The sequence below is a fragment of the Rhizophagus irregularis genome, chromosome 15 (assembly GCF_026210795.1).
Source record: "Rhizophagus irregularis chromosome 15, complete sequence".
Lineage (NCBI taxonomy): Eukaryota > Fungi > Glomeromycota > Glomeromycetes > Glomerales > Glomeraceae > Rhizophagus > Rhizophagus irregularis.
Genome location: NC_089443.1, coordinates 3,745,864 through 3,764,318, shown reverse-complemented (window position 1 = coordinate 3,764,318; position 18,455 = coordinate 3,745,864). Strand labels below are relative to the sequence as shown.

The 18,455-nt window shown below is 27.8% G+C and overlaps 4 protein-coding genes across 4 annotated transcripts; 3 read left to right on the top strand and 1 right to left on the bottom strand.

The window, feature by feature from the left end:
• Nucleotides 1–3,415: 3,415 nt before the first annotated feature.
• On the top strand, nt 3,416–3,980 carry OCT59_007554 (uncharacterized protein; the record flags this gene model as incomplete). The annotated part of the gene is made up of 3 exons (XM_066149462.1): nt 3,416–3,450; nt 3,574–3,597; nt 3,749–3,980. The coding sequence occupies 3 exons, from the start codon at nt 3,416–3,418 to the stop codon at nt 3,978–3,980; spliced, it is 291 nt and encodes a 96-aa protein (XP_065998762.1).
• Nucleotides 3,981–7,293: 3,313 nt separating this feature from the next.
• Nucleotides 7,294–9,292, top strand: OCT59_007553 (uncharacterized protein; the record flags this gene model as incomplete). Its single annotated transcript, XM_025331107.2, has 7 exons — nt 7,294–7,461; nt 7,528–7,788; nt 7,869–8,004; nt 8,084–8,418; nt 8,528–8,747; nt 8,818–8,879; nt 8,966–9,292. 7 exons carry the CDS (start codon nt 7,294–7,296, stop codon nt 9,290–9,292), a joined length of 1,509 nt encoding a protein of 502 aa, XP_025180628.1.
• A 2,703-nt stretch (nt 9,293–11,995) lies between these two features.
• On the top strand, nt 11,996–13,978 carry OCT59_007552 (uncharacterized protein; the record flags this gene model as incomplete). Its single annotated transcript, XM_025325561.1, has 7 exons — nt 11,996–12,163; nt 12,240–12,506; nt 12,582–12,717; nt 12,822–13,144; nt 13,222–13,441; nt 13,519–13,580; nt 13,652–13,978. 7 exons carry the CDS (start codon nt 11,996–11,998, stop codon nt 13,976–13,978), a joined length of 1,503 nt encoding a protein of 500 aa, XP_025180629.1.
• A 513-nt stretch (nt 13,979–14,491) lies between these two features.
• OCT59_007551 (uncharacterized protein) lies at nt 14,492–16,904 on the bottom strand (the record flags this gene model as incomplete). Its single annotated transcript, XM_066149440.1, has 12 exons — nt 16,838–16,904; nt 16,719–16,754; nt 16,115–16,616; nt 15,976–16,024; nt 15,868–15,885; nt 15,750–15,779; nt 15,632–15,668; nt 15,532–15,547; nt 15,165–15,203; nt 14,750–14,768; nt 14,658–14,684; nt 14,492–14,586 (listed from the first exon to the last, which is right to left on the bottom strand). The coding sequence occupies exons 3-12, from the start codon at nt 16,154–16,156 to the stop codon at nt 14,492–14,494; spliced, it is 372 nt and encodes a 123-aa protein (XP_065998761.1). The 5' UTR covers nt 16,157–16,616; nt 16,719–16,754; nt 16,838–16,904.
• Between the last annotated feature and the right edge of the window lie 1,551 nt (nt 16,905–18,455).

Below are 18,455 nucleotides of genomic sequence, written 5' to 3'. Positions count from 1 at the left end.
TGAAATCAACTTTATTTATTAATTGAAAGTTGTTCAGGCAGGTTGAAACCACTTGAATATTAATTTTCATGAATGTAGGTGTAGTGCTCAGAGAAAATTGCATTTTTCTTGATGATATTAACTCTCTTTTTTGTGTTTTAATTTAGAGCGTAATATTTCCACTTTGGGCAAATGAAATCAACTTTATTTATTAATTGAAAGTTGTTCAGGCAGGTTGAAACTACTTGAATATTAATTTTCATGAATGTAGGTGTAGTGCTTAGAGAAAATTGCATTTTTCTTGATGATATTAACTCTCTTTTCTGTTTTTTTAATTTAGAGCGTAATATTTCCACTTTAGACAAATGAAATCAACTTTATTTATTAATTGAAAGTTGTTCAGGCAGGTTAAAACAACTTGAATATTAATTTTCATGAATGTAGGTGTAGTGCTTAGAGAAAATTGCATTTTTCTTGATGATATTAACTCTCTTTTCTGTTTTTTTAATTTAGAGCGTAATATTTCCACTTTAGACAAATGAAATCAACTTTATTTATTAATTGAAAGTTGTTCAGGCAGGTTAAAACAACTTGAATATTAATTTTCATGAATGTAGGTGTTGCTTAGAGAAAATTGCATTTTTCTTGATGATATTAACTCTCTTTTCTGTTTTTTAATTTAGAGCGTAATATTTCCACTTTAGACAAATGAAATCAACTTTATTTATTAATTGAAAGTTGTTCAGGCAGGTTGAAACCACTTGAATATTAATTTTCATGAATGTAGGTGTAGTGCTTAGAGAAAATTGCATTTTTCTTGATGATATTAACTCTCTTTTCTGTTTTTTAATTTAGAGCGTAATATTTCCACTTTAGACAAATGAAATCAACTTTATTTATTAATTGAAAGTTGTTCAGGCAGGTTGAAACCACTTGAATATTAATTTTCATGAATGTAGGTGTAGTGCTTAGAGAAAATTGCATTTTTCTTGATGATATTAACTCTCTTTTCTGTTTTTTAATTTATAGCGTAATATTTCCACTTTAGGCAAATGAAATCAACTTTATTTATTAATTGAAAGTTGTTCAGGCAGGTTGAAACCACTTGAATATTAATTTTCATGAATGTAGGTGTAGTGCTCAGAGAAAATTGCATTTTTCTTGATGATATTAACTCTCTTTTCTATTTTTTAATTTAGAGCGTAATATTTCCACTTTGGGCAAATGAAATCAACTTTATTTATTAATTGAAAGTTGTTCAGGTAGATTGAAACCACTTCAATATTAATTTTCATGAATGTAGATGTAGTGCTTAGAGAAAATTGCATTTTTCTTGATGATATTAACTCTCTTTTCTGTTTTTTTTAATTTAGAGCGTAATATTTCCACTTTAGACAAATGAAATCAACTTTATTTATTAATTGAAAGTTGTGCAGGCAGGTTAAAACAACTTGAATATTAATTTTCATGAATGTAGGTGTAGTGCTTAGAGAAAATTGCATTTTTCTTGATGATATTAACTCTCTTTTCTGTTTTTTAATTTAGAGTGTAATATTTCCACTTTGGGCAAATGAAATCAACTTTATTTATTAATTGAAAGTTGTTCAGGCAAGTTGAAACTACTTGAATATTAGTTTTCATAAGATTTTATTTTTTTGTAGCTGTATTAACTTTAGAACACTTATTACAGCTTATGTCATTATTTTAAATTATAAAAATTAATTTATATTATTGGCTAATTATAATCACATGATACTATTTGATTTAATAATTTAATAAAATATTATTATTTAAAATTAAATTCATATAAATGCAACTAATATTAATAATTATAATTTAAGCAGTAAATTCATTGACCAATTCTTGTAAATTCTATGCTCAAATTATGTAATTTCTTTGATCAAATCAATATAAATTCAGTATAAATTATGGTCAATCATACACATGGTGCATTTTTGTGATATGGAATTGTGCATTTTCCTATATCCTTATATATAGTTTAGATACATTATTTTTAAGAAAAAATTGTATAAATCTTATTAAAACATGATTTTTTATAGGGTCTAATTATAATAAAATTTTATTATTCAGTAACAATTCAATTTATTTATATCAAAGAATTTTTTTAATTATAAATGTTATATTTGGGGGACGAAGTCCCCCAGCAAATCGCATATTCTAGTTATTCTAGAAAATTTGCAATGACTCATTACACTACAAATATAGTTCTAATTAAATAATTGTTGTCGCGTCACGTAACAATTTTTACTTTTACGCGAAAATTTTTGCACAAACTTTTACATCATAAGATCATAAGATACAAACTCAGTCACAGTTACTAATAACAATAAGAGAAAAGTCTACATTGTTATTGTTATTTTGTACAACTAAAAATATTATAAAAAGACCCATTCTTTTATTATAATTTTTCATAATTTTTCATAATTTTATCCCATCTCTAAACTTTCACAATAATTACCTCCAGCTATTCCCACACTTCCAACTCACATACCTAAAAGAGAGACGTAAAGAAAAGGGCCTATAAGAAGATCTAATAAAGAAAAGTTCTAGACGAAAGAAGATAAACCTAAAAAAAAGATGATGAAAAAAAAAATGAAATGAAACGCCACATACAAAAACCCACACACAAACCCACACTCCCACACTCCCAACCTGCACTCCCACTCCCACTCCCACACTCTTTCGCAATAATTTTTCATAATTTTATTTCATCTCTAAACTTTCACAATAATTACCTCCGGCTCTTACATAATTTTTGGTTAAAAATTTTGTTCTATTCTCTACTCTGCTTCTTTAAAAGAGTATATAAATGGAAAGAAACTAAGGAAATATGTGAGAGAGACAAGAATTGGAAAGTAAGAGACGAGAAGTGAGAGGTACAGTACGTCAAACCATTTTCATAAAGCTAAAGAGTGGCAATGCGTTACCCTCATTTCTGGTGAAGGTGAACAAGTGGATGCAATGATCAAGGAAGTTACGGCAACCTTGTGAGCTGGCAGGTCTATCTATGATAACTCTGTTAACTGACGGACCTTGCTGAGATACGAATAAGATCTTCTCAGTGTTGAGGTCTACTGTTCCGCAATGAGGAATAGTTATGTACCTTCCTCAACTTTGACATCATGCAATTGATTTGTTCTCATTGAGGACTTTTGGATTCAGAGAACTGGAAGCACTTCGTGGCCACAGTTTTACTGTGAACGTCCTTCTCTGTTTTCAGAATTTCTGGATGATAACATATCATCTGTGTGTTCAGGAGAGATGTCAGTGAAAGAATGCAATAACCTAAAGCTGTGTTTTTGTAAGTTCTTTCAAACAGATACTCGTAGCTATACCTTTTATTGTGCAGTTTTCAGGACCAGACGGTGAAAATATCGACACTAATATATAGGAAGAAGATCCATACTGCTTCATTATGTTACCTGATACTTTAGAAGGATACTGCCTCACGTCACCCTACCAGATGGTGGGATGAAATTCTGAAGTAGAGTACTTAGCAAAAGCTAACTCTCTTTTACTTTTATTTCTACAGCAAATTTTTCGTGCTTCTATCACTTCTCCTGTATTTTAAAGTGATAAAGATGAAAGTAGAACAAGGTAAGAGACCTGTTCCTTACTGATAACACACGCGTCATCTCAGGATACCGAATCATTATAATTTAATGGTTAAATTATAATGAGGGTGCCGCAAAATCTTCTGGCTCTTACCATAATTTTTGGTTGAAAATTTCTATTCTGCTTCTTCAAGAGTATATAAGTGGAAAGGAGATGCAGATGCTGCAGGAATATTTAAACGTGATGCAAGTGCGCCAGTTTGTGAACGTGAAGTGGATGCAGGAAAGGTGGAAATGTGTCGCAGATGCAAGAAACGTAATGCGGATGCAGGAACTTATAAACGTGAAGCGGATGTGGTAATCCATAAATGTGCGGTAATATTTTTCTTTATTATGGTAAAGTTTTCAACTGCGCAACTTAGATAATTGTTCCCTTATAAGGATGCCATAGAATTATTTGTTTTTTAGTAATTTTTAATTTTTATTTTTGTTTTTCATTACAATTTTTAAAAATTATGGCAATTCAGTTTCTTTATCATAATTAATCATTTACATACTATTTACATTTTAATTAATTTTCATGATCCTTATTTGAAATTTGAGATATACGAAAAACGTGAAACATGTATACAAAAAAAAAGATTATTTTCAAAAATATGTAGGCTTCGTTGAGTAATTTAGCCTTTACATAGAGGGGCCTAAATAAATAAATAAATAAAAAAAATTCGCAGAATTACTGTATAAAATGAATTAAAATAAAATTTACTCTCTAATTCCTCTAATTCATGATGCAATTTTTCAACCGTACCATAAAGTTTCACAAATTTGTCAATTGTCATATTGTTATACAACACGTTAGCATACTAAATATTTCACTCGTACGTCAAGATTCAATAAGAATATCAGATTTCGGTCTAAGCAGACGCATTAAAAACAAAAACAAAATTTCATAGGTCTTGATGACAATAACTTGGAGATAAATAAATCGATAATGATCTATAAATAGAAATAAAAGAAGATTGATTTTAAATCAATTTTCATGTTTTCAATATCTTTAATTTTTTCTATTGAAGTTTTATCTTCACACATCATTACCTATATTTTTAAAATTTTCAATTCTCGCTTTAATATTATCATCATCATATTTCCAAATTGAAAATTCATCATAATTTCTTTCCCTAAAAATACGTTGCATAAATACTCAAATCATCGTAAATAGCACGCACCTTCATCTCTTTTTTTTTTTATTCAGATTTTTGTGAGTTTATAATTTTTAATGTTATATTCTTATTCTTATCATTTTTAGAAAATAAACCTCCAAGGTTTATAGACATGACTGACAAATTTTTTTATAAAAAAAAAAAAATTTTGTCCGTTAACAACTTTTATGTATTACATGTATTACGTATTAAAAGCGTTTTTTATGCTATATACCCCTATTTTCATTTTAAACCGCGAACGCGGAAACACATTGTAGAAAACACAATAAATACTAGAGGAGAATCGTCAACAACAATTAAAGTTACTCCTAGAGAACCGCATCAATATTAGTTACAAGAAGGATTCCGTGCCTGAAGGATGGAACCCTTATCTCAACACGTTAAGCTTGATAATAAATATCTTCTATTCGTTCCTCTTTTGTAAAAGTGGAAAACATTATCATCCCCTGGTTCCGCCGAATGGCGATACCAAATTCACAAACCATGTTAGTTCTTTAAAGTTTTAAATAAATTACGGCCAAGACTCATAATTTGGTACTACATCCCCACAGTCTTACAAATTGAATCTCTTAGTAAATTCAAAGTTATATATATATATCACAAGAAAGCGTCAAATATTTTTATCAAATCCATAGGCAATTCTAAAAGCGTCAAGAAAATAATTTATTAGTTAGCCAACTGCGTTTTAACATGGAATATGAATAAATCTTGATATAGATGGCACCGATGATGAAACTAAAGTTTGTCGATTTGATTAATTACATGCAGGTATAAAAACAAGAGATAAAACGAAACTAAAGAACTTAAATCAAGACCTTTCGTCTTCCCTACGCCCTTGAAAAAATGGTAGCCGTATTTGTTTCTGGGTTACACATGATCTGTGCACATGATCTGGATGATTATTTTCGGCTGTAATTATAAACTTCTTATTGATCTATCCTTTACGCTACACATATCACCTTTTCTTTCTTTTTTACTAATATTTTTCTAAAAATTGTTAACACGTCATTAACAACAAAATATGGTTTGTAAAAGGATGTGTTATTCATTAATATTACATCTCAAGACTAAGGAATGATTAGAGGAATCACGTAATAAGCCAAAATGTCATCTATGATTAAAAATATATTCGTCCAAACCTTAAATTATTGGAAAGATAAATGATGATATTAGAGTTGTCGAACTACACCAAGAACTTAGAGAGATCTGAACAATAGTTCAATGTATTGGGAATAGTATTGTAGCATGTTTAATTGTATTTGTAAAGTATCAAATAATTAAGAACAAAATCTATTTAAAGAAAGTCAACATCTATAATATTGACAAATAAAATATGCAATCTATCAGCAAAAGAAAGTAAAATATCGATGATATATACAAATTATTCGCGATCGAAGTATAATTATTAATTACCGAAAATAATCGGTGCACAGACCATGTGTAACCCAGAAACAAATCTGGCTACCATTTTTTCCGCTAACAAAATCTGAAAGTCATTGGACACTTGGCAAATTTAAGAACATTAAGTAAAGTACCACCATATTTGGAACATTGATCTAAACACTCGGAACCGGTTGCGAAAATTCGGGTGATCGGCATATTACTGTAATCAATATTGCTCAATGCTCATATTCGGCATGTATCCGGCAATAAATGACGTAACATGCCGGATATCGGCATCATGATACTGGATATAACTGAATAAAATTCGGATCCAGACGATGAACCGGTTTTAGCAAAATGTTTTGCATCACGTGAGTTTCTGATTTGTCCGCTAACTTTTAATTATTAAATAACTACTTATTGTATATACAATTATTCGACGTTTACTGCTTTTAAACGAATGATTTACTTATGTATATTAAAATATTAAAACTGCAACTAATTATTATCGTAAATTTACATTAACTTGTTTATTAATTGGTATCACTACAACACTTCAACTTGGAACGATTGCATACCATAAAGGCATAAATGACGTTTAATACACATTTCTTTGTATAAAATATCAATAGAGTTCTTTATTAAATTAATTAGAATATTCTGTTAACTTAATTTCAATGATTCAAGTTCATAAAAATTTTATGGCATTCTTACGTATTGTGCTGTTGTTTATAAATGCAGTATTTTTGCGATCAACTATAGTAAGCCAATTAAATTTAAAGTCAAGATGTTTCTTTCAATGATCCTTTTGAAGCATGTGATAATTGTGATATAGTAAAATTGACACGCAGCTCGCTCACGGGTTGTGTGCGACTTAAAATAGCGTTCATTAAAATGAAACGTAATACATTAGAATTTCTGTTGGAACTGAATACAATAATAGCAATAATAGTAAATTTTGAATGCAAATCATTTTATCTTATCCAATTAACTTGGGAAATTATTGATTAAACTAAACAACGGTAAACAACGGCGAATAAAATCTACCGATACCGAACGATCTATCGTGGCAGTATATATACTTCCTGATTCTTCTTTAATAAAATTCTTCTCCAAAAAAAAAAGACAAAAAAAAAATGCTTGACTTGTTCAATCTAGTTTGCTTTTTTGTGTTAGGATTTATAGGATGGGTTACTTATAAAATATTTATTTGGCCATTTTATGTTTCTCCTTTGAGAAAAATTCCTGGTCCACCATCTGCAAATCCAATTTTTGGAAATATTATGACACTTTTGAAAGAAGAGGTTAATATTTTTTTTTTATATTTTAATTTGTCTTTCATTGATTCATATGATCTTTTTTTGATATAGGAACCACAACTCAAATGGATACAAGAATATGGGAATATTATAAAATACTATGGGATATTTAATGAACCAACTCTTTTTGTCGCAGACACAAAAATAATTCAAGAAATTACATTAAATAAAGTTTACGATTTTATTAAACCCCCTAAAATGTTGGCTGATGCTATTATAATTGCCGGTAAAGGTATTGTACTTGCAGAAGGTGAAGATCATAAGAGACAAAGAAAAATGATGAACCCAGCTTTCTCTCATAATAATGTCAAAGTAATTATACTTCATTGGTGAAAATAAATTGTAAATTAATATTTAAATCAAGTTAATAAATTATATTTATTTCAATTCAGGAAATGATTCCAACATTTATTCGTGTGGCTTTTACCCTAAAAGATTTAATCGAAGATAAAGTAAACTTAGGAGAATCTGAAATTAATCTTACTCCTTATATCTCAAAAGCTACGTTAGACGTAATTGGCTTAGTAGGTGAGAAAAAATGATTTTATTCAATGTTGATATTTTAGGTGTTTTCTAATACTATATATATATATGTATATATTTTTAGGATTTAATTACGAGTTTAATTCATTGACATCTTCAAATGAATTGGCGGAAGCTTATGATTCTCTTTTAAATGGTCCAAACCCTATGCTACGCGTTGCAATTAGTATGCTATCAAATTATATTCCATTTATTAGAAAAATTCCAACAGACATAAATAAAAGATTTGCTAATGCATGTGAAGTTATTGAACGTGTATCAAAGAGATTGATCAAAGAAAAATATAATGAAGACGAAAATGGAGAATTAAAAGGAAAGGATTTATTATCTTTATTAATTAATATTAATAAGACATTACCTACTGAAGAAAAAATGACTGATGAAGAATTAAAATACCAGGTAATTAATATCATAAATATTTAAAAATTATAGCGTTTTGTATTATTATATATTTATTCAATGATATGTATAATAATATTTTAATAATTATTTATCTGTGAATATTTAGATTATGACATTTTTAATAGCAGGGCATGAAACTACGAGTGTTTCAACTTGTTGGGCTTTATATTTACTTGCACAACATCCACGTGAGCAAGACTTATTACGTGAAGAATTAGTTAAAGCTTTTCCTGATAAATCAAAATTTAATCCTACATTTGATGAAATTAATTCTTTGGAGTATTTAAATTGTATAGTTAAGGAAACTTTAAGAATACATTCTCCAGGTATATTTTTTTAAAAAAAAATTAAAAATTTATACAAATCATCTTAATAATTTTGTAATTTTTATTTTAGCACCATTTACTACTCGAACTAATCTTAATGATGAAACTTTTGGGGAATATTTCATTCCAAAAGTAATATATATAATATATATAATCTTATATTTTTAAAAAAATTCAAATTATTAATTGAATTTTTTTTTCTTATTAATTTATAATAGGATACTACAATAATGGTTGCAATATCAGCACTTCATAAATCGCCTGAAATTTGGGGCTCAACTGCCAAGGATTTTGATCCACAAAGATGGTTAAATCCTTCTTTAACCAAAAATGTGACAAATTTAAATTATTTACCTTTTCTTACTGGCACAAGAGCTTGTATAGGCAATAAAGTAGCTTTAAATGAATTTAAGATATTATTAAGTATGTTAATTAGGAATTTTGTTTTTAAACCAATTGAAGGATTTCAACTTGAACCAAGAACTATGGCAGTTAATAAGCCTAAACCGTATCTTGGATTAAACGTTTCTAAAGTTGAAGGGTAGTATTTCAGAAATTTATATAATATTTTTCCATTCATTATAAATTAGTTTAATTAATTTGAGACTTAAAATATGCCATAAATCTTTTAAAATAAATCATGTTTTGATCGAAGTATTCCATAATACGTCAATATAGATAGCTAACAACTAATATAATTGACTCAAATTTAAATTTGTGTAAAACTATTGTAAACAGCAAGTTTTAATTAATGGCTAAAAATCACACGTCGCCACGTCGCTTTGGGGTGTTCTGTCAACATATATAGTAAAATTTACTATTGGTTTTTTTTGATCATTTTAAATTTTGAAACCGGTTTATTTCCGAAATCTGGGTTTACAGCTGAAATTTCTTTATCAGATAATTGCTGAACTGAAGAAATTAAATCCATTCGTCGCCTATTTTCTTTTCCCAATGATATTTCTGATTCAGTATTACAGTCTAACCTCATATTCGATATACCGATATAAATTATCGGTGTAACTTTGAAATAATGATATTTCCTAAAACTTCATATATGTCCCGACATATCGTTATATAAAGATTTGACTGTATTTAGTCTTAAACTCTAAAGTAGTTATAAGTTTTGGTTCATCCATATTATTTAATTTTTCATATTTCTTTGCCTCTAGCTTCTGAGCTTCTATTTACGAGCTTTTTTTAAATGTTGGGCTTGTTTCGAAATTCGAGGCATTTTCCTATTAAATTTTTCGAAATTTTAAAACTTAAATAACTCACAAACTATTAACATTTATGTAATACTAAAAGTTTAATCAACTACATGATAACTTTAAGAAACTTGAAATACCTCGTTTTTTGTAAAAATCTTGAAGAAAAAATTTTTTCCCTATGAAGCTATGCTCAAAGGTATCAATTTTTATTATAAAAATGGATTCTTTTTTATTTTTAAAAAAAGCAAGATATTTTATAAAAAAGATATTTGGAACACCTTCATGAAATTTGAAACGAGAATAATAAGTTGTTATTTGAGTATAATAAATGCACCTATTTAGTGAGAGATTTCTTAAACTATAGTACTACATAGTTTAATACGGATTAAAATTCTATAGTAAATTTTACTATAGGACTTGATATAGTTTTGTGAAGCTATGTTGACAGAACACCCCAACGTCGCCTGTAATATCAATAATTTATGGATATTGTACGGTATTGTATTTATATTGGTTAACGTCAAGAAGTGACGTTAACCAATATAATACCACCGTACAATATCTATATTCAAATAAACTGGTACGAAATCTCGAAAATCATTTGAGCGACTGACACAAGACCGACAGGGCAATTATAGAACAAATTATAAAATTTACCACATTTAAACTAAATATTACATATTGCAACTATTGCAACAAATTATTTTATTAGATTTTGATCGGATACCTAATATTCGATATTGTACGCAAATAAACTATCGATATTCAATATTGTACGCAAATAAACTATTGATATTCAATATTGTACGATAATGAAAATATCGGTCAAATAAATCAGCATGATCGGCATGATCCTATAGGTAATACTGTATATCTAATAATAAATCCTGACGATCAAAATCCCGTTATAAACTCAAAATTTCGAGACTCCGACACTCATTATTATTATTTCGCAATAATATGATTTGTTCTTATTGCACAAGTAAAATTTTGTATAAATTAATATTTTTTAGTTTTTATCGCAACAATATTTTTTAATTCTTTTTATACTTTTTAAAACAATTATGATTATCATAATATTGCAGATTAATGTGTCTTGAATATTGAGCTTCAGGATTTTTTCTAGATTTCATAATGAACCCGAAAAATCATTATACCGTTCCACATAATAACATTAAATGATACAATTTTAAGAGAGTAAGCTATAAATTTCACACGGAAAAAAAATTTTCACATTTCAGTCTCCAATGTCTCATTTGTTTGTCCACTGTAATATGAAAAGGGGAACTCGAATTGAATTGACTGAACCAGTATTGAACCGGTTTTGATGTTTGTGTTTTACTTACTTACTTAGCTTAAGACGCATCTGGCCTTATAAGAATTCAATATCTTTTAATTAGCCAATCAAAATAATCGACATTCTAATGAATGACAATTAATGGATAAAATATATAAATGTCTTACCGACTAATAAATTTTTTTTTCTAAAAAAAAATGCAGGAGAGCGCCTGTTCGACGGTAATAATGCCAATACTATTGAACACAACACAAATATTTACCAAATGATAATCGATTTTTGCTTAATTTAGATTCAGTACAGTAAGTACAATAAGATGATACATAAGATGGATACACATATTATTATACATTATTGAGCCTAAACCTTGTTATGTTTCATGAAAAATTTTTTTGGTGCCTTATGTGATTTATATTTGGGTTGAGAATGAAATTCTCTAAACAAATAAAGGCGTAGCTCGCGTTATATTAAAAACAAACGACTAAAAATGAGTAGATTGGCTTAAAAAAAAATCTCTTTTATTCCCAATTATCCTTTTATTGGAATGTGGTACTTTACTGTACTTTAGAATTCTAAATAATAAAGTTTAAACTTTCTTTTTAACTAGTCAAAGAACTAGATTGTGGGCAAAGAAATGATTCAATTGTACGACGTATTTTATATATTAATAAAAGCGTAAACCCTTAGTTTCGCGATTATTTTTTATCTCTCGTATATTATTTTTTAAAAAAAATAAGAAAATGATTGATTCAATTTCTTTAGTTGGTTTTCTCGTGTTAGGAATTATAGGATGGATTACTTATAAAATATATATTTGGCCAAATTATATTTCTCCTTTGAGAAAAATTCCTGGTCCACCATCCGAAAATCCATTTTTCGGAAACATTAAAACATTTATGAAGGAAGAGGTAATTTATTTCTTATTTTTAACCTTAACCTATTTTAACTATTCGCTTAATATATTTTCTTTTTTTTTTAATATAGTCTGGTGAACCACAACTTAGATGGATAAAAAAATATGGAAATATTATAAAAGTCCATGGAATATTTAATGAACCAATTGTTTTTGTCGCCGATCCAAAAATTATTCAAGATATCTCAGTAACTCGTGCTTATGATTTTATTAAACCTCCTGGTTTATTGGCTGATTCTATTGCAGTTGCCGGTAGAGGTCTTATATACGCAGAAGGTGATGACCATAAAAGACAGAGAAAAATGATAAATCCAGCTTTCACTCATAGTAAAATCAAAGTAATTAATTAATTATATTTAAAAAAATTTAACCTTTGATTTTTTAAGCTAATACAATACATTTAATTTATTTAGGAAATGGTTCCGAGATCTATTCCTATAGTTATGACATTAAAAGGTTTAATTGAAGATAAAATAAACCGAGGGGAATCTAATATTAATCTTACACCCTATATATCAGAAGCTACTTTAGATATTATTGGCTTAGTAGGTGAGAGAAAAAAATAAAATAATTTGCTTTATTTGTTTTCATATTGATATTTCACATTCTAATACGCATTTTATGATAAAATAATCGTAATATTTTTTTTTTAGGATTCAATTGCGAATTTAATTCGTTAAAATCTCCAAACGAATTGGCTGAAGCTTATGATTCTCTTATGTGTTCTCCAGTTAACGCAATCAATATTATATCAAACTATGCACCATTCGTTAGAAAACTTCCCTTGGAAGTAAATAAAAAATTCAGAAAAGAATGTTCAATTATTGATCGTGAATCAAAGAAACTGGTTGAAGAAAGATGTAAGGAAGCTGAAAATGGAGAATTAAAGAAAAACGATTTGTTGTCCATAATAATTAATACCAATAGAACATTGCCTATTGAAGAAAAAATATCCAAAGAAGAATTAAAATATCAGGTAATCGAAAAAGATTACTTATAAATTATTTAAGTGTTTATTTATTAATCATTTTTCTCATTTTGTAAATATTTCAGATTAAAACATTTTTAGTAGCAGGACATGAATCTACAAGTGTCTCAATTTGCTGGGCTTTATATTACCTTTCACAAAATCTGCATGAGCAAGACTTATTGCGTGAAGAATTAGTTAAAGCTTTTCCTGATAAATCAAAATTTAATCCTACATTTGATGAACTTAATTCTTTGGAGTATTTAAATTGCGTAATTAAAGAAACTTTAAGATTGGCTTCTCCAGGTATAGTCTTTATTTGATAATTAAAAAATATATAAAGTCATCTTACTAACTTTATGGTAACTTTTTACTTTCACTAGCAACATCTGCTAGGCGAACTAATACTAAAGATGAAGTTTTTGGTGATTATTACATTCCAAAGGTATTTATTTTTATATATATATATATTTTTTTTGTTAAAAATTCAGTACTTAATTAAATTTTTTTATTTAGGATACTATAATAATGATGGCGATTTCGGTACTTCATAGGTTACCTGAAATCTGGGGCTCAACAGCCGACAATTTCGTTCCAAAAAGATGGTTGGATCCTTCTTTGGCTAAAAATACATCAAATTTAATTTATTTACCTTTCCTTAATGGTCCAAGAAGTTGTATAGGCAATAAATTAGCTTTAACTAAGATCAAAATATTGTTATGTATGTTAATTAGAAATTTTGTTTTTAAACCGATTGAAGGATTTCACATTAGAAAAAGAATTATCCCTGTAACTAAACCTGATCCATACCTCGGATTAGATGTTTCTGTTGTTGAATCTTAACAAAATTACCAGTTTAAATTTTTTACTGATTTTTTTTTATATATATATATTTTCATGGCGTAAATGGTATTATTGATTAGGGTCAGGATTTAGGATTATGATTTAGGGTTATGGTTAAGATTTAGTATTAGGAAAATTTTCACAACATATACAACATATTATTCATAAATAAAATATTTTTTTTTACAGTAAAGATGTGTAATAAATAATTATTATAATAATTGGATAAATCCAAAAAATAAAAATTTTGTTTCTTTGCTTTTAGCAAAATCGGTATTAAATTTATAGGCTTTAATAAAGCTAATATGGCGTATTATAAATAATAAAGTTCTAGTAATTAAAGTCAAAAGACTAAATAAAGCGATAGTATATACTGCACATTCAACTATCTGAAAAAAGAAGAAAATAACAAAATGTTAACAATGATTTCATTAAAAAAGATCAATTAAAAAAAAATATCATATTAACCTATCATTGTCTTTCGTTTCAGTCCGGACAATCTATATCTCGGATTTAGATACTGAATGTTACGAGACTTTCCGATACGATATTTGTTGTAAAAGTCGCAATTTCTTTAAAAAAGGGACAAATAACCAAAGAACGGCCATCTACAAAGAAAAAAATAAATATTAATGGTCGTTACGTTAAAAGAAATTAAGAAAAAAACTTTTCCACTTACCAAAATCCCAAACCCAACCTCCAAGAACTGCCGAAAAAAAAACTGTTAGTATATTTAATTAAAATACAAATCAAAAACAGAAAAAAACTCACCAAAATCCCAATTCAACCTCTCTCACCAAATTCTCATGCGCCCGAATACCCGAAGAATTAAGTCATCTAAATAAAAAAAGATAAATGAGCGTTTAATGCTTTTTCCTACATTTTGACTTAAGAGATAAAAGATCTTTAATAAGTAGTTAAAAATTGAATAACCTGCCAAGGTTGAATAACGTCTTCTTCGCTTTTAATGACCAAGTGATTGAGGGCAAAAGAAGTTGTTTCTTTTTTATTAGGAAATGAAATTCGGTAACCAAAGATTTAAGTTGGCTAGGGATGTCCAGCAAGCTGAATCAATCAGAGCAGTGTATCAATGATAGTAGATCAGAACATTTTTCTTGTTGAATTATTCTTTAAAAGTGGTAAAAGAGAGAACAGTGATGGTATATCCCAAATTATGTGATTCAACCTCAGTTTCCCTTGAACTCATATCAGCCATCCAACTTCTCTAATAATTCCAAAAATTAGTTCATTGGTAATTCATCCTTGACGTGCAGATGATGAGCACGACTCCGTGAAGTTCTCAAAGTGACTATAAAATCCAGGGAAGTTCAATCGTATAGAAGACTTCTAATTTATTATCTATGAATAGACGTAAAAACGTAAAGCCAAAGAGGCTGAAGAGATGGCGAAACGGATTTTAGCCAATAGTGATTATTTGGCTCTTAATTTTTAATTCATAAACCCCATTGTTATTCTTTGGTATTTTGCCGAAAATTTTTCTCAATTAACTACACATTAACTACACGGAGATTTTTTTTTAGGCTCCAAATCACTTTTACTTGCATGGATCTAATAAAAAAAAAAAAAGGAAAAGAAATTATTAATCTTTCTTTAAAAGACGAAATAAAAAATTAAAAAAACAATTAGACTCACCGAAATTCCACGTCCCAAAAGCCTAAGAGCAAGCCGCCTAAGAGAAGAGATAAAGAAACGAACTGTTAACAAAGTCCGTTAAAATAAAAATAATAAAAAAAAATAATTAAAGTCTTACCGAAATCCCAAGCTAAAGAGCCAAGAGCCGCTAAAAGGAAAAAAAAGAATTGCTAGTAGCAGTTCGTTAAAGTAGCTAAATTAAGGAAAATAGAGAAGAAAAAAGTACTGAAACCCACGTGTCCAAAGAAATCCAGCTGATTTTTTCGGAAATCAAAATTTCGGGATAAGCAGTAGGCTTAGTATTTTCTGTTTTCTTTCCCTCTGATTTTCTTCATCTTCCTCACCGATTTTTTTTCTCGAGATTAATTTTACTTGTATTTTTTTTTCAAACTCCTTTTTTTTGAAATAAATTTATCATTAGATCACATTATTATATGAATAAAAAAAAAAATCTTTGGTTTCGTCTTGCAATGCAGGTATTACCTTATCCTTAGTATCTGTTTCTTTCCCTCTGATTTTCTTCATCTTCCTCACCGATTTTTTTTTCTCAAGATTAATTTTACTTGTATTTTTTATTTTAAACTATCATTAGATCACATTATTATGAATAAAAAAAAAAATCTTTGGTTTCGTCCCACAATGCAGGTATTACCTTATCCTTAGTAAGCTTAGCTTTAATTGTATTTTCTATTTTCTTTCCCTCTGATTTTCTTCATCTTCCTCACCGATTTTTTTTTCTCAAGATTAATTTTACTTGTATTTTTTATTTTAAACTACTTTTTTTTTTGAAATAAATTTATCATTAGATCACATTATTATATGAATAAAAAAAAATCTTTGGTTTTGTAGGTAATGCCTGATGTTTTTTTTTTCAATAACAGGCAGTGCGATCCTTGCGAGGGTTTGGTTTATACTAGTATAGTGGCACGTTGTAGTTTCTTTTGTAAGGGCTCAGTTCCCGAACTAACATGGCTCTCGTCATTGTCTACATTTTTAAAATAAAATAAATAAAATTAGTAGGCTTAGCAGGATTATTAGGCTTAGCTTTTTTATTAATATTTATTCATAAACTACTTTTACTTTGTACCTTAAGTATTAAAATAAAGTAATAATCTCCAGCTGACTAAAAAAAGAAAGCGAACATTTAGTAAAAAGTTCGTTAAAATAAACAAGTTAAAATAAAAAAGAAATTAATAAATGACTTACTGAAAGCTCAAGCTGAAGAGTCACTTAAAACAGAAAAAAAGCGAAACTTAAGAAAATAAAGTCCCCGATTAAAAAAAAAAGCAGATCTTTTTTTTTTTAAATATTATATCACGTGATACTCGATGAACGTTTCATCTGATATTTGATACATTAAGGAAAAATAATTATATTATATACAAATTTATTTATCGCATTTTTACTAATTTATAACTGTTCTACTGGTCTTATATCTGGAATAACTATAACTATGGTATGTCCCTTATTATAAGTTTGCTAATCTATATATTTTATATTTTTATTTTATGGTAAAACGCGCTGAATTATCAGCAAATTCATGCTACTTTCCAAAAGCTACAATATATTATACATCAGTATTTATTATATATATAAGTCATTATTAAATCGTAACTTATACATAAATGTAACTTTGCTGCATCATAGTTCTTGCCTTTATGCTCAAACTTGACTTATCTCCTATCATCAAACACCCTGTTTTGTACGCAACCAAAAGCGTATCTCGAACATCTAAAAGGATAATGATAAGTTAAAAATATAAAAAAATATTATGAATATCTAAGAGAATAATTTTATCTCCTGATTAAATTTCGCTTAATTTATGTGCAATTTCTCCCTCAACTTTATATATATATTAAGAATAAGTAAATTAGTATAAATTTTTGGGATAATAATACTTTAATGTTGGTCTAAATTATAGTCTGTTTAAATCTGAGATTCATAATCTTTCTCAGCTATAATCGTCACATGTCAATATCGATACTAAAAATATGATAAGTGGGTTAAGTACTATATGGAGTTGAAAAGCAGGAAAATTTTCTCCGATGATATATATTTGACTCATGGTCAACTTTTTAATATAAACTAAAATTAATCTTTATAAGTTTACAGCTTAATTATACTTTTTATATACTCTTACTTATTCAATAAAATAAATAGAAATAATGTTATTACATAATATTTATCAATATAATCATAATAAGTCCGTGTAAACCGTGGGAAGCTGGAGACTATATAGACTATCTGAGTTAATTTATTTAATAGACGCGAAAACTGATATTTTTCACGTTTTCGTGTGTTTATTGTTCATAGTTTATAAAAAGTTTGTACAACAAAAAAATATATAAAAAGGTCTTAAATATCCTTTTCAATTTCAATACGAAAAAATTTATTTCTACGAAAAAATTTTATGAAATAAATTTTAATTTATATACTGTATATATATATATATATATATATATATATATATTACGAAAAACTCTTTACGAAAATTTAACTTTATAATTTTTTTACCCAACTTCACACCAACTTCATCCAATTCACCCAAATGCCATGACATAAGGAATCGTCTAAAGGACATTCTTGGGGTAATTTGATAGTTGTTTACAATAAAGGACAGGTTTATCAAACGTAGTTTCAATAAAAAAATATTTTAATATACAAAAAAGTATTCGTTATTTATAAATCATGTTGAAAATAATAGTACTCCGGAAAAAACACTACTACACGAGTTCCATCCCCACCACCCCCATCTTCACAGCAATCACAAACTGAAAAAGAACAAGAGCAAAGAACAAGAGCCTGCTGTTGAGAAATCTGAAAA